At 32.1% G+C, this 25477-nt stretch overlaps 4 protein-coding genes and 1 non-coding gene across 8 annotated transcripts; 3 read left to right on the forward strand and 2 right to left on the reverse strand.

The window, feature by feature from the left end:
* Positions 1 to 81: 81 nt before the first annotated feature.
* LOC106765069 (protein sip5) lies at positions 82 to 3212 on the forward strand. Its single transcript, XM_014649563.2, has 3 exons — positions 82 to 374; positions 1278 to 1653; positions 1734 to 3212. The coding sequence occupies exons 1-3, from the start codon at positions 303 to 305 to the stop codon at positions 2972 to 2974; spliced, it is 1689 nt and encodes a 562-aa protein (XP_014505049.1). The 5' UTR covers positions 82 to 302; the 3' UTR covers positions 2975 to 3212.
* A 1414-nt stretch (positions 3213 to 4626) lies between these two features.
* LOC106765173 (tubulin beta chain) lies at positions 4627 to 7068 on the reverse strand. Its single transcript, XM_014649699.2, has 3 exons — positions 6586 to 7068; positions 5849 to 6118; positions 4627 to 5500 (listed from the first exon to the last, which is right to left on the reverse strand). Exons 1-3 carry the CDS (start codon positions 6983 to 6985, stop codon positions 4818 to 4820), a joined length of 1353 nt encoding a protein of 450 aa, XP_014505185.1. The 5' UTR covers positions 6986 to 7068; the 3' UTR covers positions 4627 to 4817.
* Positions 7069 to 10145: 3077 nt separating this feature from the next.
* LOC106764013 lies at positions 10146 to 14957 on the forward strand. Of its 4 annotated transcripts, none has more exons than XM_014648210.2 (13): positions 10146 to 10455; positions 10642 to 10888; positions 11576 to 11889; positions 11991 to 12083; positions 12159 to 12249; positions 12503 to 12596; positions 12834 to 12931; positions 13113 to 13182; positions 13304 to 13401; positions 13485 to 13601; positions 13668 to 13744; positions 14154 to 14198; positions 14414 to 14957. In XM_014648210.2, exons 2-13 carry the CDS (start codon positions 10682 to 10684, stop codon positions 14877 to 14879), a joined length of 1770 nt encoding a protein of 589 aa, XP_014503696.1. In that variant the 5' UTR covers positions 10146 to 10455; positions 10642 to 10681; the 3' UTR covers positions 14880 to 14957. The 4 variants fall into 4 exon arrangements, with proteins under 4 accessions (XP_014503696.1, XP_014503697.1, XP_014503695.1 ...); XM_014648211.2 differs by having other exon boundaries at positions 10680 to 10888; XM_014648209.2 differs by having other exon boundaries at positions 10147 to 10455; positions 10676 to 10888.
* A 3582-nt stretch (positions 14958 to 18539) lies between these two features.
* LOC106765228 (thaumatin-like protein 1b) lies at positions 18540 to 21247 on the forward strand. The gene is made up of 3 exons (XM_014649770.2): positions 18540 to 18778; positions 18877 to 19570; positions 20555 to 21247. The coding sequence occupies exons 1-3, from the start codon at positions 18730 to 18732 to the stop codon at positions 20748 to 20750; spliced, it is 939 nt and encodes a 312-aa protein (XP_014505256.1). The 5' UTR covers positions 18540 to 18729; the 3' UTR covers positions 20751 to 21247.
* Positions 21248 to 24819: 3572 nt separating this feature from the next.
* On the reverse strand, positions 24820 to 24903 carry TRNAL-CAA. Its single transcript has one exon. It is a non-coding gene; the product is annotated as a tRNA-Leu (tRNA).
* Positions 24904 to 25477: the final 574 nt, after the last annotated feature.

The following is a 25477-nucleotide window of genomic DNA, read 5'->3' on the forward strand; positions in this document are numbered from 1 at the left end:
ATCGTAAAAGGAGCAATACGCGTGGTCGCGTAGACGTGTGGTAGTGGAAGTCGGTTTCCCTGGCTATAAATACAACCCTTTCCCCTTTCTTTGTTTCATTTGGCTTGCGCGATTCAGAATTAGGGTTTCATCTTTGTGGAGCCCTTTGGCCGTAGCCGCCTGTCAGAGAGAGATTACTCCTTTCCTAGCTTTTCTCTTCCTCTCTTTTCTTGAAATCGAAACCTCGATTCGCTTCTGTAGCTGAGCGATTTGATCAAAACACAAACACTCAAAACCATACAAAGCTTTTATATTAACCGAAGATGTCTCGGTGTTTCCCTTTCCCCCCTCCAGGTTATGGTGCACGTAGCGAGGCCTTGATCGAATCGATTAAGGTTTGTGTTGAGCCGTTTCGTTTTTGCGTTTGTGCGCTCAACTCTGCATGTTGTTCCAAATTGATTTTCTGGGTAGAACTGCGGCTCCTTTTCAACTTAGGTTAGCATAATAGGACCAGACGATGAGATTGTCCCCCTCTTTGGAGGCTTTGATCGAACCCTAGAACGTGATTTTGCTTTTTTGAGCGTGGATCGGTTGATTTTTACAAAGTGAATGTGGAAAAAATGGTTCCAGGGTTGATTTTTATAAGTGAATGTGGAAAAATGGTTTCAGGGTTTTCTTGTTTAAGTATAAACAATGACATATTTTTTAACATAATATATTTGGTGGGATTTACCAAAGAATTTTTAAAAGCATGCAGTTCTCTCAACTGACTAAGAAATTATTTGAATCTTTGGGATGGGGTTAATGGAATTTTTATCTAGTATAAACTAATAATTTTTGCAATTCTAAATGTGGGATTCAAATCTTGCACGGGATTTTTACATACATATCACTGCATGTTAGGTTTATTTAGTTAGGATATTTGTCTGCCGGCGATGAAGATGTGAGATCCTATTATGTATAGATTAGTGGATGATTAGGTAATTCTAGATGATCTTATTCATGGGTAGATGTTTGATCTTGACCTGTATGTCACGGAGCTAGTCTGAGCCTCTTTTAGTATTATGTGGCTTGTGGACTGCTACTGTCTTAATATTTGTAAAGGATATAAAATATAAAATAGTTCTTGTAATGGCTGAAACGATTGTTCTTGACTACCAAAAGATCTGTACGAAATATGAAATAGTTTAGTTATTGCAATTGCATGGTGAAACAAGATTGAAATGCTTGCATAGCATGTTTGTTTCTTTGGACTTCTTCCCTATCCTCTATTTGAAAATGTTATTCTGGTGCTAAAGCTCCGAGAGGAGATAGAGAAGAAGAGGAGGGAAAAGATAGAGAAGAAGAGAATCAAGAAGGAGAAGAAGAGGGCGAAGGAGGAGAAGAAAGAGAAAAGGAAAGAGAAGAAAGAAAGGAAACATAAAGAAGGAACAACTGCAGCTACTAATGGCAGTGACGATGACAAGAAGTTCAAGCTCATTAACGATATTAAGGAAACCAAAGCAGATGGGAAGTTTCCAAAGGGTGAAGTCTGTGACAATGAACTACTTGAGAGGAGTGGAATTACAGAGGAACTTGAACAACCTGTTACTTCTCGGGAGCCTTGCTGCTTGTCCGACAGTACTCAAAGCAGTAAGAGGAAGAGGGGCTCCCCACAAGCGACTCATGAAAATGGTGAGCAAGCTTTGAAGTGGTTTATTGGTTTTATTGGGTAATTTGTGTTTAAATCTAATTTTTGCTTTTGTATGAAACAGGACCTGCAATTAAAATCCGACTTCCTTTAAGAAAGCACAGTGATCCTGAAGAATTGAATTCCAAATCAAAATTTAATGTGGGGTCTTCTTCAGGAAATGCGGGGGATATTGAACATCCCCTAAATAAAACTGGCCTTGCTACTGAGCATCAGTCAAAATGTGTCACAAACACAGGTCCCAAACGGTCTATTGGAAAATCTGATTCCAGCAGTGGCAAAGTGTTGCAGAGTTCTTTTAGTGGAAATGCACTGGTTACTAAGAGTACTGTTGGAAGTCACAGTCAGTCACAATGTCTCAGGACTTCGGAGCCCAAACGGGTTGTTGGAAACTTGGATTCTAGACAACCCAAATCTGTACACATTTCAGTTCGTCCTGATGTTGTGGTGGCTAAAGATACCATTGGAAATGATAGTCAGTCACTGTCTCTCAAGACGACAGAGTTCAAAGGGGTTTCTCTTGGAAACTCTGTTTCTAGACATGGCAATGAAATGCAGAATTCTGTTCATGGAGATTGTGTAGTGGTAAAAAACAAAGTTGGAAGTGAGCGTCAGTCAAAATCTCACAGAACTGCAGTGCCCAATGGTGTTCTTGGAAAATCACAATGTCTTCAGTTGGAAGAACCCAAACGGGTTGTTAGTAACTCTGACAAAGCAGGACACAATGATCCTCAGACTCTGAGGAATACCCATCCCAAACGGGTTAATGGAAACTCTGATGCTAGACATGGCAAAGCGGTGCAGAATTTGGTTCATGGAGAGGCTTTGGTGACTAAAAATACTTCAGGAAGCTATCATCAGTCGAAATGTCTTGCCAAGCCCAAACGGGTCCCTGAAAAACCTGATTCTAAACATGAAGTGTTGCAGAACATTGTTCAAGGGGATGCTGTGGTCACATATAAAGCAGTTGATGATGCCATGGTCACAGATAAAGCAGTTGATGCCATGGACATAGATAAAGTAGTTGGTGATGCTATGGACATGGTTAAAGCAGTTGATGATGGTAGTAAGAAAGTGGAATCTTTGTACAAGTCTCTGTTACTTATTCCTCCACTAACGTATGATGGATTTGAGTCATTAGATGAAGATTGGCTATTTAGTTCGGAAGCAGAGTCAAGACCACGTGCCTCAAAGAAAATGAAGTGTGATTCTGATGTCTTCAAGCTTTCAAGTTCTATGTGGCCTCGTGCAGAATACTTCCCTGAGGTCGATGTGTATGCGCTGCCATATGCAGTTCCATTTTGATTCTTTTGGATTTTTTTTTACACTAGGTAGTTTCAAAGTAGGAAGCTGTGTTCAATTTGACAGAACCGGAGCACTATTGTTTTTTCTGAAAGAGAAAAACACTTACATGGCATGCGGAGAAAGATTGCCTAACATATTCTAAACGTGAATGATGCAATTTTGTCTTCCATACCGAACATAGAGTATTTGCAGAATGTACATAAATATAAATATATATAGATAGAGATATTTGTTATGACTTTTTTGTCTATATCATTTTCTTAGGCAAATTTAAAATTTAAATATAATGATATTTTGTTCATCAACTGTAGTACTCATGAAGCTTTTTAGGCATTTGATTGCTTCCATAAGAAAAAGGTCTCTGATGAGTTTGTGATTTTGTCAATAGAATTTCAGTACTTTCTCTAGTGATTCTTTTGGCTATGTATAATTAATTTATTAACTCACATTTTTTTATCACTTTCTGATATGTTTTAGGTCAAAGGAATAAGTTTTGAACCATGACTTGAATGATGAAAAGGGTATAATTGTGCATGGATGAACCTGAATAATTGTCTCTCTAGGAAAAGTGTACATCCCCAAAATTTTTTTTGGAATTACTTTATGAAGCATATAGGATATACTAATCATCAAGTAATTTATACCTTATATTGTTAATCACTTGATATACAGACTATGAATAACTATTTTGTTATCATATTCTCAGGGCAATGTTTCCCAATATCTTAGTGATCATCGCTTGCATTAGCAAATGTTAGCATTTAAAAGTAAATAATTTTCTAAATCTTCTTACATCTTACCAATCCTATGTATTTTACATTTCCAAGATATTAAATGTATTCAGTTTTTCATTGAATACTTTTTAGAGGATTAATAGGAAGGTATAACATTCCGTCTTTTAAAAAAAAAAATCTTGTTTAACTAAAACTGTTCGTGGAAAATTGCAATAATTTTCAAAATTATTCTTTTACAATCAGTTTATGAAAAAAAGAATAATAGTGGTAGAATATTAATTTTTAAAATTGAAAATTATTTGACATTTCTAGCAATATTAGTCCATCTTAATGAAAAGATCTAGTATTTTTATTTGAGCAAAATATTACAGACACTTCCACACTAATGTATTGTATTCTAAAAAGAAAATTATCTAAACATACAATTTTTATTGGTTTTTTTATGTTTCTTTTGAAATATCATCTCATTTTTGTAAATTTTGGTAACTCAAGCAGTAGGTAAAATATTACTTTAAGAAACTTATACCAATTACACGTTATAAGTATGTGGAAAAAATAAATTTATATTGTTTATTGAGTTCTTTACTCTTTTTTTTATATCAATAAGAAAACTTTAATATCTTCTACAATGGGTAATTGATTAGTAACTTTTCATTTATTACAGGTTACATTTTTTATAATATTTTCATTTTTTAATCGTAAAAATTATAAAAATATCCTCCAAAAGTTATAATTCGAAGATCTAAATGAATTGTTTGACTAAGAATGGAAAGACTCAAAAGAAAATGGTGAGGAATATAGAAAGAGTCAAAACGAGTCATACAATATAAATATAAAAGGATAATTCATATATATTTGGTATAAAAGATTATATTAATATGTAATATCGTATTATCATATAATTTGGGGAAATGAATATGAAATTGTAGACAAGAAAACTTTTTCTTATTCATGCACTTGGAGTAAGTATAGAACAATGAACAATGAACAATGAACAATATGGTCTACAAGGCACATATAAAAAGTAAGGAATAACACGACTAACACAGCAACTGCAGAAGTAAAAAAAGGAAGAGGCTTAATGAGTTTATAGTAATGATTAATCCTTACTACTCGAAATTATGATCCTCTTCACCCTCACCCTCTTCATAGTCATCATCCTCATCAACTGTTGCATCCTGATATTGCTGGTACTCTGCCACCAAATCGTTCATGTTGCTCTCTGCCTCAGTGAACTCCATTTCGTCCATTCCTTCCCCAGTGTACCAGTGCAAGAAGGCCTTGCGTCGGTACATTGCAGTGAATTGCTCACTCACCCTTCTGAACATTTCCTGAATTGAAGTGGAGTTACCAATGAAAGTGCTTGACATCTTCAAGTTCTTGGGAGGGATGTCACACACACTTGACTTCACGTTGTTGGGAATCCACTCAACAAAGTATGATGAGTTCTTGTTCTGCACGTTGATCATTTGCTCATCAACCTCTTTGGTGCTCATTTTTCCCCTGAACATTGCTGATGCTGTCAAGTAGCGTCCATGGCGGGGATCGGCAGCACACATCATGTTCTTGGCGTCCCACATTTGTTGGGTGAGTTCAGGGACAGTGAGGGAGGCGTACTGTTGAGACCCACGTGAGGTAAGAGGAGCAAACCCCACCATGAAGAAGTGGAGACGTGGGAATGGGATCAAGTTCACAGCTAGTTTCCTGAGATCAGAGTTCAGTTGGCCAGGAAACCTCAAGCAACAGGTCACTCCACTCATGGTTGCAGATATCAGGTGGTTCAGATCACCAACTACAATTGCAAACATTAAATTAATCAAGTTATCATTACTTAGGGAGTGGATGACTAAAATATTGACTATGTAACTAAAGGTTGATTGACATAATCATTGTTGTATATTACTTTTTTTCATAAAATGTGATGGTGTATTATAATTTATCAATTCCTCCACGTACAATAAAATTTTGAAAATGTGCTTGTACCAAAGATATAACAATTTCTCTGTGGAGGAGAATTCTAAAGAATGCAGATAACTTTTTCCTTTTCACAATTCCAGGACAGTTCCGAGTTGATGAATGTGTGAATGTGCAAATAATGAATGCAGGAATTCAAATTTATATGCAGGACTGGGGTACTTACAACTAGGGGTGGTGAGTTTTAAGGTCCTGAAGCAAATGTCATAGAGTGCTTCATTGTCAAGAACCATGCACTCATCTCCATTTTCCACCAGTTGGTGGACGGATAAAGTAGCATTGTAGGGCTCCACCACAGTGTCAGAGACCTTCGGAGAAGGAAAAACAGAGAAAGTGAGCATCATTCTGTCCGGATACTCCTCCCTGATCTTCGATATCAACAGTGTTCCCATACCAGATCCCGTCCCACCTCCAAGCGAATGACACACTTGAAAACCTGAGAAAAAATAAATAAATTCAACACACATTAAACCCACAATACAATAACACATTCATCTATGTTTACAAAAAATAGCTGGTCCAATCTTAACACAATACTCAAACTAAAAAACACTCATCACACCAGGGACAGGAAATACATATATTTGTGTTGTGGCTAATATGATCAAATCTAATACTATTTTATAAAGTGATCTACATTCTATGTTACCTTTGCAACTATGTTACGTTCTATACTTTTCTCATTTGTCATACCTCTAAACCGTGCCTGATCTCTTACAAAAAAGTAATCCATATTGCTTAAACGTAAAACTAATTAATAGAATTTTTAAAAAAAGCCAATAAACTTTACCAGATCTTATAATAGTTCCATGATTGTTTTTATAATTTTGACCAGCATTCTTTACATTGGTGTAACAGATCTACATTGATATATAAAAGAAAGTATAAGAGGAATGCGGATACCTTGCAAGCAGTCACAGTTTTCGGCCTCTTTGCGAACGACATCAAGAACGGAGTCGATCAATTCAGCACCTTCGGTGTAGTGTCCCTTGGCCCAATTGTTGCCGGCACCGGACTGTCCAAAGACGAAGTTATCAGGACGGAAGATCTTGCCGAAAGGGCTGGATCTGATGCTATCCATGGTCCCTGGCTCCAAATCCATCAACACAGCCCTCGGAACATACCTTCCGCCAGAAGCCTCATTGTAATAAACGTTTATCCTCTCCAATTGGATATCCGACGCCACATCGCCGGTGAACTTTCCGGTGGGGTCGATCCCGTGCTCATCGCATATCACTTCCCAGAATTTCGAACCGATTTGGTTCCCGCATTGCCCACCTTGCACGTGCAATATTTCTCTCATTCTTCTTACTCAACCGTCTCTCTCTCTCTTTCAATTCCACACACACATATGTATATATATATATATATATACGAGATCTGAGAAACTGAGAGTGCCAGGGTAATCGTGGAATGGAAAAAATGTATTATTTTTATGTTCTTGGAGTGTGGTTTGAAGCGCCAATTCTACCACCCATAATTATTCCTACCTTAACTTCTTCTCCTTCTATTTCGCTCTATTTTTGTCTTTTCCCAATCCATTTTTTTCTTTTCTTTTTTAGTTTTTACACTTCAACAATATTTTGTTTTAAATTTATTTAATTTTTGTAAGAAAATATGGAACCTATTCCATTTTAAATACTACCATTTCCAAACTTTAAAATAGCGACTAATGTCGACCATTTAGAGTAGCCCACTCTTACACGTGATAATTCCTTGGGCTTGTCGTTGACAAATCAAAGATAGAGATTTTCTTTCTGTACAGTGTTTTTCATATACCTCCAAACTTTTCTAAATGTCTAATATGGCCTTTTGATTTGGATAAAAAAAATCATCTATAATTATTCAATCTATCCATCACACTTGTTTCTTCTAACCTAATAATATACCTGCAAACTTTTTTTTTTCTCTCTCTGCTTCCTTACCATCCTTACCATGCTTTAAGGGATTCACCAAGAATCAAAATTTAATTAAAGAAATTATCATGTTTCGAAATTTAGTTAAGAGATACATCAGTTTTTGAAATTCAGCTGAGAGATATATCGGATATCAAAATTTGATTTAAAAGGTTCATCAAATTTTAAAACTCGATTAAGAGATTTATTAGATTTCAAAATCTGATTAAGTGGTTTATTGAATTTTGAAATTTAGTTAAGAGGTAGATCAAAATTTTGAAATCTTGGTGAAGCATGTGGAGAGTTCAGTGGAACATGTGGAGAATTTGATAGAACATAAAAAGAAATCGGTGGAACATAAGGTCAAATCGATTACAATGATAAGGCATTTACGTAGCTAGATTAAGTCAATGGAACAACTTGAGTATCCAAGTTGTTCGGTGGAGTAAGTGAAGGTCTTAAAAAGGTCATAGGAGAGTCCAAGTAGTTCGGTAGAGCATTACACATTTAAAAAAAGTTGGTGAAAAAAGTAAAAAGCTCAAATAACTTAATGTTTTGTTATTTATTCTCTTTAAACTATTTATTTTGAAATTAGGTTTCTTCCAAATTTTAAAATCTAGTATTTACTAGTGTATTTATAAAGGTAAGATTGAATTTCTAAATCTATGAGAAATGAATATCTAATTTCAAAATCACATGAGTTTTTAATCTAAATTATGAAAGACAATGTGTTCTTGAATCAAATTTCAAAATTCAATAAGTTTCTAAACCAAATTTTAAAATCTGGTGAATTTTTTGTTTAGATTTTGAAATCTAATAAATTTTTATATCAAATTTCAAAATGTAATAAACTTTATATCAAATTTCAAAATTTGATTAATTATATACCCAAAATCCTGCGTAATATAATAAAATTAAATATAAATTTAATTTTTTTTATAAAATTTCAAACCAAAATTAGCTATAAAAACACTTGGATTTGAAAGATGAACGAGATGAATGAAGTAAAACGAAATATCCACAAACTAAATTAAATGAACTACAAAGCTAATGAAAAAGAAAGCTAAAATCCTAAAAATAAAAGAAAACACGTTCAAATGACTTAAGATACCGAACAGTAATTACTCTTTACCTAATTTTTTTTATTTTATATAAATATTTATTAAGGTCAAATTTCTCTTCACAATTAAACTTGGAGGAAAAGAAAAAATCCCTCAGAGATAATCATTTGTGGTGCATCTACAACAATTTGAATTTTCTTTAAATACAAATCATTACACATTTAACTCACGGAATAAAACATATTTTAAAATATCCAACACGTATAAACATCATATTTTCAAAAATAAAAATTAACCAACGACAATACACTTACTTTTATATCTTACACAAAATATAATTAAATTTATTTTTCAAAGATAAGGCATATATTTAAATAATCATTTCCAACTTTTAATAAATGTTTAATTATGCAAATACACCACATATTAAAATATAACAATAATTTTTAAATAATATTATAAATAATTTTAACAAATAACGTAAAAGAAGGTCTAGTGAGAAAAACATGTTTTTTGTTCATTTCTAACGAATTAACTGCCAGGCATACAGTGTTTTTCACGACAAACGTTTTAAAAATAGGCCCCATTTAACCTTTTCTCTTTCCTTGTCTTTTCTCTCTTTCCAAACGTGAAAAATGACATTTGAATAGTGTATTCTTTCTTTAAAATTTCAACTAAATTTTCAGATATTTACTCGATAACAATAAATGAAACTTGCACAATTTTGGAACTTCCAAACAAAAATTACTTCATAATTTAAGACTGTGTTAACAAATGTTATGAATACTTACAAATCGAGAAGGGATGACATTAATATAGGAGCTTAAGAATCAAGGGTTTTGATAAAGATTCCAAAAATGTGATTTTGGTATCTAAAATAACAAAAAGGGATAATTTTATAAGATGAAAAAGCAATTAAAATAAAAAAGATTAGAAGAAAAATGTTTGGTAAGGTGGGAATGGAATTTTTGAAAACCTAAGACGTGAAAATTTCTATGAAGGTCTAAGATGGGAAATTTTGACAAAGATTTAACTTTGTTTGTTATAGTTAATGTAAAAAAAAATGACATTTTGAGATACATAAGTTTTGTACATTTATTAGATAGTATTTTTGTTATTTTTTATTTTTTCTTTCTTAAAAAAATACAAAAATTTATTTTTATGATTATTTTATTTTTGTACTATCTATCAAATAATGATTGTAAAAATGTATCAAATATATCATTATTCTAATCTAAAACTTACTATAGATTATAAGTAAATCATAACAAATAATGAATAATCATATAATTAAAACTTGTTGACTTTTACATTAATTGTTTTGAAAGCTATATTTAGAGTGATTTCTAATTGACTGATACATTATGACACCAAATAAGGAGTTAAGAGGAGTAAGTATGATTGAGAAACATAAGCAGAGCCTAAATCAAACAAAACGGGACAAGGTAGATACTAAACTTTTGTTCGTTTTCACGTTGTCTATATCTTTCATACGTAGTACATGACAATAACACTCTATCTAGTTTGAAGCAGTCTTTGATTCATTGTCATGGTTCGTGCCACGAAATTTCCTTTCCTCACAATTCCAATTACGCGTCTCTTATTTTATTTCTATGTTTACTTCTATTCTTATTATTTTATATGTTCCAAAATTTTCAACCACCCGAATGTCCTTCATCAATCAACCTATCACATTCTAGTCAAAGCCATAGTTGCAAATTATCTCTTTCAACATCTACTTCATCTCCCTCTTCAATTCTTCTACAAGAGTTTCCGTTTTGGAGTTCGATACCCTCTGTAAATAGTCCTGAATATAGGTATGCTCATGTCATGCTTCCATTGTAACATGTCGTTGATTCTTGTAATAAAACTATGCATGTCAACGTTATTGTCTTCATTGTAATAACCATGATCATTAGCCAAGAGAATGTTCTTTATTATAGTTTACTTTTGGTCTTTTTTTCTGGGTTTTGTTTACCATGTTAAAGAAGTTAAAGTTGCAGGCGTTGAAATTTTGTTCTTTTCATTCTGCTTAAGACAGTAATGGGGTCGGTTTGCTCAGCTGGTAAGGCTGAGAAAAAGAAAAACAAAGAGGTTAGAGGGAAAGGCTTGGGAAACCTTAAGAAGTTAAAGAGTGTTGCAAAGGGAAAAGGAGATTGTTATCCAAATCCAAGGATCAGAGATCGTGGTAGAAAGAAAAATGGAAGTGAATTCAGAATATCAAATCCTACTGGAAAAGAAGGGAAACAGGTACTTTTCTTTTACTGATTTTTGTTGTTTCTGAAGCTGGATTCATTTGGTTGAAGGTAACAAAATAGTGAAATGCGTGTTATTCTCTCATTAGATGTAGAACAAACGTGATTTTTTTAAGGTCTTCGGGTATGAATAAAAGTCAACGAATTTATTATACATAGTAAACTGCTATGGAATGACTATGTAAAATGACCTCTGCATTATTTACTTTTAAATTTGTGAGGGGGTTTTCTTGTTCAAACATGATTATGGATAACAAAAAACTGGTTGTTATTCACAAAGAATCAAAATTATGAATGAGTTGGAAGCTCGTAAAATTGAAGATCCATTGCATTATTGTTTGAGTGAAGATATGCTGCCTAAAATATGAAAGTGGTGAAGCTGTTTTGATCCTGCAGAGTAATCTTTGAGGTTAAAGATCTTAACAAGAAGTGGTTCTGATTCTACTACATATTGATGGTTTTTAACTGATGGAAAGCATTTTGGTGGAATAGTGTAACTCTGAAACAGTTTATGGATTTGTTGTATGATTCTTACTGCATTCAAACATTGAACAGTTTGATTCTTTAGCTGTAAATTATCAAACTATGAGCAGAATAAAATCAAAGAATTGCTGCTTATGGAGACTTTGCTTTGGAAATTTGATGTTTACACTGTGATCAATGGTGTCTCTCTTTTTCACAGGGATCCCAGAGAGGTTCCATTTGGGGAAGAGCTGGTGAGAGGGCAGTGGAAGTTCTGGACACACTTGGAAGTAGTGTGCCGAAGTTAAGCAACAGTAATGGGTTTGGCACTGCAGTGGCTCCAAGAGGGAATAGAATATCTATATTGGCATTTGAAGTGGCTAACACAATAAATAAAGGAGCAATCTTGTTTCAGTCACTGTCTGAAGAAAACATTCAGCTCCTTAAAAAAGAGATTTTGCAGTCAGAAGGGTTGCAACACTTAGTTTCAACTGATACAAAGGAGTTAATAGGCCTAGTTGAAGCTGACAAAAGGTCTTTTTCTTGTTTAGAGCATGGTGTTTTCTGTTTCATCACATGTGCATGTATGTTTCTTTTTCTAATGTTCTTTATCTCTGATTTTTGGGAATTTGTAGGGAAGAATTCAATGCTTTCTCCCGGGAAGTGGCTAGATTTGGAAATATGTGTAAGGATCCTCAGTGGCATAACCTGGAACGATATTTCTCAAGGTGAGTTTACTTGCTTTTGAAAAAGATAATGCTAACTCATTGTGTTGATTTCTCAAATAATCACAAACATTTCAGATTACATATGGACCTATTGGACAACATGCAGCCAAGGGTAGAGGCAGAAAACACAATGCAGGAGTTGACAACTCTATCTCACAGTACTGCTGTAAGCAAATTGTAATTTTCTCTGTTGGAATACATGGTGCAGGCCTTTCACAAAAGAGAGAATTAGAGAGTAAAAGACTGAAAAATTTAAATTGTAATGAATGAGGGAAATGTTACATGTTTAATCCATGAATATGATTGATGTTGTTGATATTGCAGTATTTCCTACTTCTTCTGATGTGCTTAAACTTCAGTTCTATTCTTCAATTTTTATTTGTTCCTTCTTTAAATAACTCGATATTTTCTCTACGTAGGAATTATATCACGAGCTAACTTCGTTAGAACGTTTTGAACAAGATTATCAGAACAAGATTAAGGAAATGGAATCCTTAAATCTTCCTCTCAACGGTTAGAAGCTTCCCAATATACTTTTCCCTAAAATGTCTGACTTTCTTTTCGATTGATGATTTTAGTTTTCTTCATGTGCTAAGACAAGAATCACTTTAATTTTTACTAAGAACATTCTTAATTGTTGGTCTTCTTGAGAGTTGTCATTTTAGATTATCAATCTAACAAATGATCTGCAAATCAATCTTCTGCAGTATTTCTCTTATTTTTGACAGGCCGTTTTCTTTATAATTGTAGGGGACAGTCTCACAGCTTTTCAGATTGAAATAAAGCATCAGAGAAAGTTTGTGAGGAGCTTGAAAAGGAAATCTCTTTGGTCCAGAAGATTGGAAGAGGTATACGAGATTGTGGTTATTCTAATTATGAATACTTAGTTCCTCATTTGAAATTTACATATTTGAATTCATTCATAACATCCATTTTCCTGCATTCCTTCCATTCAATATAAAAGTTTTGTACATCAGTGGACAAGTACTTTACATCAGTGGACTTGTTCCATGCATTTGCCTACTGCAGATTGTTGAAAAGCTTGTTGACATAGTTACCCATATGGATCAAGCAATTTTCGAGTTCCTTGGAAACCATGGTATGAGATATATCTAATAAAAATTCAAAATCTTTCATCTGTGTAGTAATTGGATTTCGGTGGCAAACATATCATTGGTATTAGACTCCTAAAATGTCATGAAATGATGAATTTGTTGCAGGTACAACTTCTGTAAACTCTTGTAAGGGTTCTGAAAGACTTGGTGAAGCTGGTCTCTCTCTGCACTATGCTAACATTATCAATCAGATAAACATGATTGTAAGTTTGTACCAAGCTAGTGTAACTTAGCAAGGTGTTGTAGATGTAATCTAAATAAAATGTCTGTTTCCAACTTATATCAGGCATCTCGTCCAACTGTTCTTCCTCCAAATATGAGAGACACGTTGTATCATGGATTGCCTAATAATATTAAGAATGCACTTCCTTCTCGGTTGCAAAATGCTGATTCCATGAAACAGGTATGTGTAGTCTGATTATTGCAGTTCTGTTCTTGTTAGATTATGCTAAATGGGAATTTTCTTCAGCTCTCCGTCACTGATGTCAAAGCTGAAATGGACAAGACGCTGCAGTGGCTTACTCCATTTGCCACAAACACGACCAAGTAAGATAACACAGTTTCCTACTTTGATATTTGAAAAAACCAGTTGTAAAGTTGAACTGATTTTGTTCCTTTTATTTTATAAAGTTCAGATTGAAAGTAATCCGAGTCATGAATTTGTTAAGACATGTCATGCATTCAGACATTTATGAACATTAGGATTTTCACATTAAGTAAAGTTATTGATAGGTTATTGTGCTGGTTTGAGTTGTTTTCTTGATCTTATCTACTAATATAACGACTTCATGGCAGTATAAAATCAAAAAAGGATAGAAGACAAAATTAAAATTTGACTATGAAAAGAGAGTAAAATCATTTTACTCTTCAAAAGAAATTCAACCAAACGTCATTGAAATTGCTGAAGTATGTTGTTTTTCTCTTTTTTTAAGCTTTGCTTTTGTGTATTTTGCAGGGTACATCAAGGTTTTGGATGGGTTGGTGAATGGGCAAATTCAAGGTTATCTTCTACTTTTTTAATTCAATGTTTTTTGTGTAGAGAATGATTCATGGCAAATACACTTGGTGAAAATATAATGAATAAACAAGAGGTAGGAAAATAAAATAAAATAAAAATTAGAAAAGTGAAGAAGTAGTGTATGAATATAATTACTGTATTTATTCATGATGATCAAAGTTAACATAATAATGTGGTAATTTTTTGGTCATTTGCAGTACTGACTTTTGCGAAAACACAGCCAAAGAAAATAAACTGATTCGGCTGCAGACACTTTACTATGCTGAGAATCAAAAGATAGATTTTTACATCATTGAATTGTTGACTAGACTTCACTACTTGGTTACCTTTGTAAGATACAGACATAGTAATCCCATTAGACCAATGTCCACAACAACTTCTCCGAAGCGACTAGAATTTCAAGCAAAGATGTTACAGTTTATAACCTTAGACATTAGCAAGTCATTGGGAACTCAACTTTCCCAAGAAGACAAAAGATTGTTAGAGGAAGTAACTATGAGAAGAAGGAATCCAGGCGTTAGCAAAAGTGAAGATCTTGCAGCGACCAAGAAAAGAAGAGCCAAAGTTTGTCATCATAGCAATAGTGTAGGGAGTTCACCTTTTACAACAAAAGCTTTGGAGAACCAAAAATCTAATCTTTTGGATATTATGGATGGGCTATAAGATGTTTTTCAATTTCTTTTGTTTCCTTGTAGAAGATGGAAATGTTTATGAAAGATTATGGGAAAAACATATTTATGACATTTGTGTTCAATTTCTTGATGCAAGCTTCATCCATATTTGTTCTTTTAAAAAAATTAATATTCAAGAAAATTTATTTAAAATAACAATAAAATTTCTGTAAAATAACCATATTTTCTTTGTCCTTATTTCGTATAATTAGAGAAAAGATATTGTACAACCACATTTTACATAAATATAAGGCTTAAATTGATTTAGGATTGACATGTTTCCATTTAAAAGATCATACACAATAATTACAACTTTTTTCACCTTATAAGCACTCACTGTTTCATTTAATTACCTTTTTCACTTACAAAACACCCACTGGTTGACTTTAACAACTTTTTATCAGCACATCTTACACTGCTTTATCAAATATCTGTGATGTAAATTTGTATAAGTGAAAGTATAAGTACTAATACACTAAGGCATGCTTCAATTAGGTGCATATAAAAGTGTTCAATAGATTTGCTAATAACTTTCTAATACAATAAATCTCATATTATTATAACATCCAAAACTAAAGACTACTCTTAATCCTGAAATCCTACTTTTCATTGTCAATCTTTTCTTATTAAACTCGGGAAAATATAAAAATAGTCTCTCAGCAATCACTACATACACAATAATACAATTAAACTGATTAATAAGCTGTTACTTAAGTCACTATGACTTCAAAAACTATAAAAGTTTTATAGAATGCAGTATTGTTCTCTGTTGTAAAATGATACGGTGTGGGATTTCAACATAGATATGCAGACCACTGAGGTGACTTAACAGAAACCAACTGTTTCATTCTAAACATAGTAAAATCTTATAATTGCAGTAGTTGAGCAAGTATAACACTCACTGATCTAGCTCTATCTATACTATCAACTCAAAACAGCACTCCAATGGAAACTTCATACAGAAAACGATTAAAGAATTAAAAGTAACAGCTTTTTACACTGATTAAATTCTGTTTTTGGTTGATATTTGTCATTATAGAATACACATAAGTTTGTAATAAGAGTCTATGTCTCAACACTAAACCAACATGCTCTCAAACTTGCGTGCTTAAAAGGGTAACTTGAAAAAAGAAAAATAAACACCTAATCAATATCAAGTCTACTAGCTGGTGGGCTATAATAATGTAGATAATTACAATTCAAACAAGCTCTTGTTTTCACAAATTAAATTGCTAATTAATGCTGCTACATCAGTCCCAGATATTTTTTGTGTGCCTTTTCTGACTTTTAGATATTTTAAGGGCGCCAGATACTTCAAATCCTTGTATAAGGTACAAGATAATAGCATTGAAATATCTCATATGACTAAATTCTTATCAAGGCAACACTTATAATTCCCATGAAAATTTGGTTGACTGCAGCAAAACTGAAGCAGTAGTTCAACAATGTCAAGAATTTCTGGTATCAGAAATTGGGAATTCAGTTGAAGCTAACTTGTACAAACAGATTCAGCAACTTGATCAACTAACTTTGTGATTTGGTGGAAGAGTAAAGTGGTGCATATAATAGTCAAAAAAGAGGTTAAGAATTTGCTATATAATAATTAACTAAGATATCTTCAAAATCGTGTCAAAATTGCAAAAGTTGCCAAACAAGACCTGCTTTTTTATCCATTTGATGTCTCTCTCTGCAAAGGCTGCGCTAGCTGACAATCGCAATTAGGGTTGTAAAATCATGTCACACATGAAAATAAACATTTAAGAGTAATGATTTCTGCGAAAATAAATTATTAACACCTAATATACATTTGAAATTAGTACAAATAATAAATTTATAAATTATGCCATATGATAAAAATAAATAAATAAATAAAATGTCCGCGAATTATTTTTCAATTTTCAAAACCCTTTTTCCCATACATTTTCTTCTGTGTGGGCTCCATGTTTTTGTCATGACACACACGTCAATAACGCCAAAGTTTGTATAAGTCAAATTGCTCGTCTTCATCTTAAAATATATATAATTTATTTAACTTTTTAATTTATGTGATTCACCATTTTATATTTTTTAACCTTAAACAAACTTTTATTTTTATATATAAATATGTATATATAAAAAAGAATAAAATCATTTTTAAATATACAACTTATTTTCTTATAATTAAAAACATCTTTGTCTCTATGTATTTCATTTTTAAATATACTCTCATTTTTTAAGGAATTAATTTTAAAATGTGTAAAAGTTTATTTAGTTTTGAATTTATATTAGTTAAATTATAATGCATTACAATTATATTTCTTGAGCGCTTTTATTCACTCAATACTTGAATTTTCCAAGCTAATTCCATAATGTCCTTTTCTTTTTAACATTTTTATTGGATTAATTTTGTTCCCTTTGCAGAATAGAAAAGATGCATAAATATGAACTTTATTTATTTATATAAAATATCTATTTTTCAAGGAATTAATGAGTTTGGTTTTTTAAGTAAGACCTTGACAAGTTTTTTAACCTTAACACGCTTTATTATTTTTCTTTAAATACTCTTATTCCTTATTTATTCAATAAACAAAACAAAACCCGGACACGTTTTCAATGTGTTTTGAATATCCGTTTAAGTCAGCTATGATAAATATTTTCACATACATTTTTTTTTCAATTACTTATAAAAGACTTCAATTTCAACTCGAGAATTGACGCAAAATAAATCACATAAACTTCATAAATATTTAAACTAAAATTTATTCGGTAAACTTAAAAAAAATTATTCAAAAATATTTTGTCAAACAAAACAATATTCCGTCAAATAATTTTTAATTTGTAATAAATACGAATAATAAATATAATCTTATTGTTGCATTAAAATTGAATATTATGTTACGTTTGTCATTTATATATATACAAGTACGTGTGTGAAGTTTCAGAAAAGTAATACTATGTATCTATGTGGTATGAAGTAATCGAGATTATGGGTTATGAAACCAAATAAACCTTTAATTACCAATATCATTAGTTCAAGTGGGATTAGATTTTTTTTTTTTTAAAAAAAGGTTTTTTCTTCATAGGCTAATCATCTATCAAATAGCACGTTCATTAAAAATGTGGACATTTAATTAATACAATATTACTAACTATAATAGAATGTATTTAACTAAAATATCAATTTTCTTATTAATGAAGCTTTTTTCTTGAGTAAATCATTTCATTAGTATTTCGTTTGAACTAAAAAGTTAATCGATAGTCAAAAAAGTAAAATTTAAGGACCATGATTCTCATCTATACCTAACAATAAGTGAGATGATAAGAAACTAATAAATGTGAAAATATTTACCATGTTACTACAAATAAAATAAAAGTAAGTCTTCTTAAATTAAAATTAAATTAAATTATCACATGCCAAGAGAAGGCAAGACACAACCAAGATTAAAATCTAGACATAAAGTTTAGGATCTTCGTTTTTTTAAAAATAGAAATATAAAATGATAAGTAATTTTTTATTAAATTAAAGTAATAATTAATAAAATGAGAGAAAAAAACAGATTATAAATAGAAGCGAAAACACAAAGAATAAAAACAAATGTTTGTATTTGCTCCCATGATGATGTTCAGGTGAGGAAGTGATTACCAAATATATATTATTTTGGTTACACTGATAAATGCCAATGAAAAAGTGAAGAAAGAAACGCTTAACGTTACTTTGGTCAGTGTACTACTGTCCCTACCACTGTAAAACCACGAGCCCCACATCAATTATATTATTTCCCTTTCCACCGTTCTTTCTATAAATAACGCCACCACCCTCCTCATCTCTCCCAAACCAACAAAACTATTTCTTCACATTCATCATGGAACGCATCAATTTGTCACTCTTCTCATTTTATCTATTACTATCAAGTAATGTTGCCCATAACCATTTCATCAAATTTCTTATCTCACGCTTAAATCAATTATATTATAGGTTTCATTGCTTTCTAACATTGTTATTATTACAGGGGTGACTTCAACAACATTTACTCTAGTTAACAAATGTGATTACACGGTGTGGCCGGGGATACTCTCAAACGCGGGTGTTCCACCTCTTTCAACTACCGGCTTGGCTCTACAAACCGGCGCGTCCTCCACAATCGCCGCACCCGCGTCTTGGGGAGGTCGTTTCTGGGGCCGGACCCTCTGCTCCGAAGACTCCACAGGCAAGTTCTCCTGCGTCACCGGCGACTGTGGCTCCGGCAAGCTCGAATGTGCCGGCAGTGGCGCCACTCCGCCGGCTACACTGGCGGAATTCACCCTCGACGGTGCCGGAGGCCTTGATTTCTTCGACGTAAGCCTTGTGGACGGCTACAACGTGCCGATGCTGGTCGTACCCCAGGGAGGCTCCGGCGAGAAGTGCATCGCCACAGGCTGCGTCGGGGACCTCAACAGCGCGTGTCCGTCGGAGCTGAAGGTGATGAGCGCGGACGGAAAGGAGGGCGTCGCGTGCAAGAGCGCGTGCGAGGCCTTCAACTCGCCGCAGTATTGCTGCAGCGGTGCATACGGCACGCCCGACACGTGCAAGCCCTCGTCTTACTCTGAGATATTCAAGAACGCGTGCCCGCGTGCTTATAGCTACGCGTACGACGACAAAACCAGCACCTTCACTTGCGCCTCCGCCGATTACACCATCACTTTTTGCCCTTCCCCTACCACCAGGTTTGTCTCTTTTCCACTTCAACAACAACCTTCAAGTTAAAACGTAAAAATATTTAATATTAATCATTTTTTTATTTTGTGATAATACTAATATCATTTCTTTAGAAAATAAATTATGTGTCAACTAACACCTAACTTTGTATAAATGACAGTGAGCATAGTCAGCATTTTATACCAAAAATAACTGTATGTCAAAGAATGTGTTCCGTTGGGTAGGACTGAGTTGACGGTTTCACCTTGTCCTATTCCAAAAAAATTATCTTATTTGATCAAAGTAATAAAATAAGAATAAAATCAAATACATATTAATGGAATAATATATATAGTAATGAGTATCTCATAAGGTTTATGTGAATACATTGAGTTTGTTTTCAGTCTAAACTAATTCTGTAATTTCTTTTTTGAAGGAGAGCTCAATAGCAATTGAATTTGATTACTGTTAAATAGTTAGTATACAGTTTCCATGGAAGAAAGATTGACATACCGACTTTGAATTTTGGGCATTAATAAAATTGAAAGTATGGGAATTGAGTGTGTAGTCAGAGTTGTATTTAGGTAGCGTAGCCATGTCAAAGCCCAACCATTTTCTGCATCTACAAGCAATGTGGCTAGAAAAAGAGATGAATCAAATAGTTTGTCCCCACTCTACAATTCCTAACGTGATTGGTCTCCTTAGACAGAGACCAGGGACCATATCTTCAACCAAACACCCACAAAAGAAATAAATAAATAAAAAATTGGCTACATAATTCGAGAACTGATTTGGTATTTTTAATTGTGCACATGGGAAGTAGCGGCTGGCACACATGCCAGTGGTTATCGTTGCACTCAATTATTACTGAGTTAGCATTATTAAAGTAACTGGTTCTGTGCAATTCATGACCGTTGCACAAATCCCATAATGACACGTTTCAGAGTTTCTAGTTTTGCACATCCTTTTGTTGTTTAGTCATAATGATAATTATTGTTGTTTCTGTTTTTCAGCCAAAAAGCATCCCAGGAGCAACAAGATGGTTCATCCACCACGCCACTGCTTAACAACGGCACAATGGTGTACGTCGGTGCTTTCGATCAGAGCGAAATCTCATGGGCCACGCGCAGCCACGTGTTCCAATCCCGAGCCGTTGCCGGCATCGTCGGTGTCACGATGGCTATGTGGCGGTTCAGCCAACTCTTCTAACTACTAATCGTTCTTCAGCATTATTTTTCACACGGTTGGGCCCATGGGCTCGCACAAGTCCGCGTTCATTGCCCCGAAGGAGTGGGCCCGAGCTTGACTTATAGTTATTATCTGGCACACCAAGAACGAGAATCATGTGACCTGTACACGACTGAGCTGACGGGGATGTGAGTCATCAGAGACCGAAAGATCTACCAATCTTGTCCACCATAATTTCGTGTGCCAGAATACAATACTATTATATATACATGTAGCAAAATAGGCAATACCGTAGTATTAAGGGGATTTTTTTCCGTTATTAATTTTTTTTTTTTGTAGTTTAGATTTTCATTAGGAATACTATTATTGAATTCTTTATTGGTTGGGGTGTAATATTTAATTACAATAAAGTAAATTAATTAGTGTATTTTCTAATTTGTAGTTTTAATTGTATATTTTAAAGTAACATGCTACTTTTTTAGCCCACACAAAAAATGAATGTTTTCTTATGATGTATAGATCCTTATTGTTGGAATCTACCTCCATAGCATCTCCTCGCCCCCATTATTAGGCAGCACCTCTTTCTTTTCTTTGATAGCTTTTTGGTCAGAAAAATAAATATTTCAAATTTTACATTTATTTCTTTCACCAAATTCATTCCAAATTTCGGAAATTAAAAATATATATAATTTTTTTTTAAAATTTTATAAACATTCGTTTACTTTTAATCTTATCTTTACTTTTCCTTCATTACCGCTAATGTTTTTACCGTTGTCAGTAAAATCCGTGCGAACTAGTTATTGAGTACGTTTATTTCATTCTAACATCCTTTTACATAGAAACTTTAGACAAATTGTTTGCCCTTTTTTCCTAGAGTATCTTTGAATTAATTACTGTTTTACTAAAATAATTTTGAATCACTTCTCATGTTAATTAATTAGGCAAAAAATATTTAAGAGAAAATGAGTTTGAGTAATTTTGAAGGCAATTTCAAAAGGAAAAATGTTAAGAACGAGTTAGTTAAAGGAGTTTTATATATAAGAGCGAGGGAAATAAATATTCATACAAGAATGTTATTTGAAAGGACATGTCAATAAAAGATTTTTATAAATAATATCATTATTTAAAAATAAATAAACAACAACTTAAATATTGATTAATTAAAGAAAAAAAAACACCCAACTTAAAATTTATAATTACATGTATATACTATCCAAAGACAACCTTAAAATAAACTCCTACAACAAACACCACTTGAAATGAAGGCATTATCATAGCAGCAGTAAACAATCTTTCAACTAAGTGTTCTTTAATTCATTAGATAATATAATTAATCTCTTTGTTGACTCACCAATCACATGTCTTGAAGTTTCATGTTAGTAAAACGTAGGTTCAGACTCACTTTTTATCATACGATTCAATATTCAACTATAAAGCAAGGAATACAAAAATTATTTTTATGTATTTAGGGTTGAATATTTACGCATAAAAATAAAGATTTTTGGAATTGGATTCGCGATAAGGACATATAGCAGGCTTTATAGGCAGTGAAAAATACCAAAACCCGTATATATTCATATGCATGCATGCATGGTGTTTGAATTCACACGATTTTTTCATTTTCAGCCGCCAGCAGAAAATGTAAACATGTTACAGCAAAGTCAAACACTGGATAACATTTGATTAGTCAAATGTAATGAGAAACATATACATTGGGAATAATTTGACTCGTCTTATACCTAAGTTCTGTTACAAAAAGAGCAACTCTGAAAGTTCTATGTCTACCTTTCTGTGAGTGTTTTTGTACTGGTCTTGTGGTGTTGTTTTTTTTTTCTTTTTTTTTTAAATCAATAACAATAAATTAATTTCTTTAAATACCACTTTTAGCTTAAATTCTTAAAACATATATTTTTAAATTTAACTACTTATGTATTATTCATCTTATTCCTTTTTATTTAATGTAAAAATTTTAACCTACCTTGAATTTTTAACCATTATAGTCATATTTATTTGTGTAGAGATAGATTTTCATTTTGAGACAATCTTCCTTAATTTGTGTCTTGAAGTCATATAATGGGAAGCAAATATGTAAATAAAATTGATGGATAAGATGATCCCTTGACTTTTGACATGCTCAATTATGAAGAGTAGTTGAAATTTAGATATCACTACTTGTCTAACCTTAGCCTTTTTCTTTATATCAATATTATTATAAAGGGTTCAAATATTAATTGAATTGTTGCTTCTCTCCATCAATGAAAACAATTATATGAGGGATTTTTGGAAGTGCATAGCATCAAGGTGGACATGTTTAATGTTCCTCTATAATAGTCAAATATGAGAGACTGAAAATTTGAATGATTTGTTTCAAACATAGGTTTCCAAATAAACTTTATTTACATTTTTCCAAATTATTCAGATATATTATGAAGTAGTATAAAGTAATAGGTTAAATATTAATTAAATCACATAAATTTAAATTATTGAATTGATTAAGTAGAAAGATAAAATTTGAGTGGTGATGAAATGTTATTTGGATAATGCGTTTCTAAGAAATGGAGACCACTTGTTCGATAATAATGAAAAGTTTTAGGTGCATGAATTGCGTGATTGAGATCATTCGTGACGCCACTTCAATGTGTGCACGCTTCGGAATAAGACTAAATTTCGATTTTTTTTAATAACAAAATTGGGTTGGTCCCACTGGTCCTTCTTAATTGCACAATTGGGCCGGGCCCATTCCAGTCCCTTTCCTCTTGTTTCATCATGGGCCTAGGTAGTGGGGGAATGATGATCTGTATAAAACTACAATTTATGTTGAGTAAGACACCGGTGTTTCAATACAAAAAGATATGTTTATATAATAAAAAAATTATGATACATCACTTAATCAAAATCATATTAATAATTAAAATTTAATATAAATTTTTTATCTTTTAAACTTTAACATATATTAGATAATGATAAATATAGTAAATTATTATATTATGATAAATAAAATTTATTTATGTAACTATGATAATAACAAATTACACATGAATGATAACAAGTTAAAAATTAAAAATAATTATATAAAAAAATATCAAAAAAAATATTTACATAATAAAAATAAACAACAAATAAAAACTCTTTTGGACAATACGTACAAGGACGAGTTTTTTTCCCATCCTACTCTTCCAACAATTATAAATCATAGCATATGATTGTTTGATACTTTATTTTTTTTATAATAATTATGTATTAAAAGTCATACTAACAATTATTTTGGATTGGATAAGTATATAAAATGGTTTTCTACCATTAGTACATGAATGTTAGTCTCTTTCTTTCAAATTGATTCATAGGATTCAAATCAAACAGCCACCTTTAAGTTTTAAAAGTGTGAAATTTAAACATTTTAAAAAAAATTAAAATCAGTCCAATAAATGTAAACACTTAAAATAATAAAAAAATTGTAAGTATTTATGGTTAAAAGATGTAGAAGTTTTATCTAGAAGGAAAAAGCTTTGACACGTGAAGTTGAAGTGATTGCGTGAAAGTGGAAGTGAATGATTTTGTATTCTTTAAGACACATAAATTTGAAAGGCTTTTGACAATTTTCAAAGTTGTGAACCTAACTCAAGTGTGCACACTTATATGGCTAATCACATTCATAATAGTTAGATTAGAAATGTCTAACTAATTATATTCATTCCCACACATAATAGACAGGTTTTGTTTTTAATGAAGAGTAAAAATAGGTAAGAGTCGTGTTCAAAATGTTTTCTTGGAGAATGTTCTGTCTATCTATAATTTCTTCATCATGTTCAATTTTTACCCTTATTGGAATATTGCTTACTGCACTCTTTCAATTACTAACTATACTCCAACAATACTGGAAAAACACTTAAATATACTGCAAGCCCACACAATTCAAAAATTACACAAAATAGTGACAAATTAAACTACAAAAATAGTTTATTTGAAGCAAGTTAACAAATTATTATTATTTTTTAAAATATTTGAATATGTTTACGTGAAATAGTGTAACGCCTTAAATAAGTATTTTGAGTATGTGTGTATAACAAATAAAAAAAAAAATTTAGAAAAATGTCAGAAGTGGGATTTGAACCCACGCCCCCAAACGAGGACCAGAACTTGAGTCTGGCGCCTTAGACCACTCGGCCATCCTGACTTTGGCGTTTCCTTTGAATAATGATACTATTTATATTAAAGTACATTTTATATATTGGTAGACAAATATCTTATTTTATCACTTTTTGTTTATTTATTGTATTCTAATTTATAGCGTAAGTATATGAAACAAATCTTATCAATGATACAATAGTAACATTATTAATACTATACACTTTATTATCAAGTATATACTTTGATATAATTCTTGTGGAAAGTTGGTACATTAATGATAAATGTTAAATTTTCTAAACTATTTTTTATTATATATATATATATACACAAAAAAAATAAAAAATAAGAAAGTGAACAATGATTTTTATTACGTGAGATTTTCTCTTTTATTTTTTTAGAGTGAATAATAATATATAATAAGATTTATACTGTAAAATATTTGATGTTCAAATGATAAAATTGCATATATGAATTATTATAAATTTTCACGTTAAAAATCCATCAATACCCTGATACTGAAACGCTTAAAAAGATAAAAAGTGATCTGAATTTTTTTTTAAGAAAGTTTTATTTTTATTTTCTAACGAGTTAAATATTTTTATTTTTTAAAAATGTTAACA

This window comes from Vigna radiata, chromosome 6 (genome assembly GCF_000741045.1).
Source record: "Vigna radiata var. radiata cultivar VC1973A chromosome 6, Vradiata_ver6, whole genome shotgun sequence".
In the NCBI taxonomy this organism is placed as follows: Eukaryota; Viridiplantae; Streptophyta; class Magnoliopsida; order Fabales; family Fabaceae; genus Vigna; species Vigna radiata.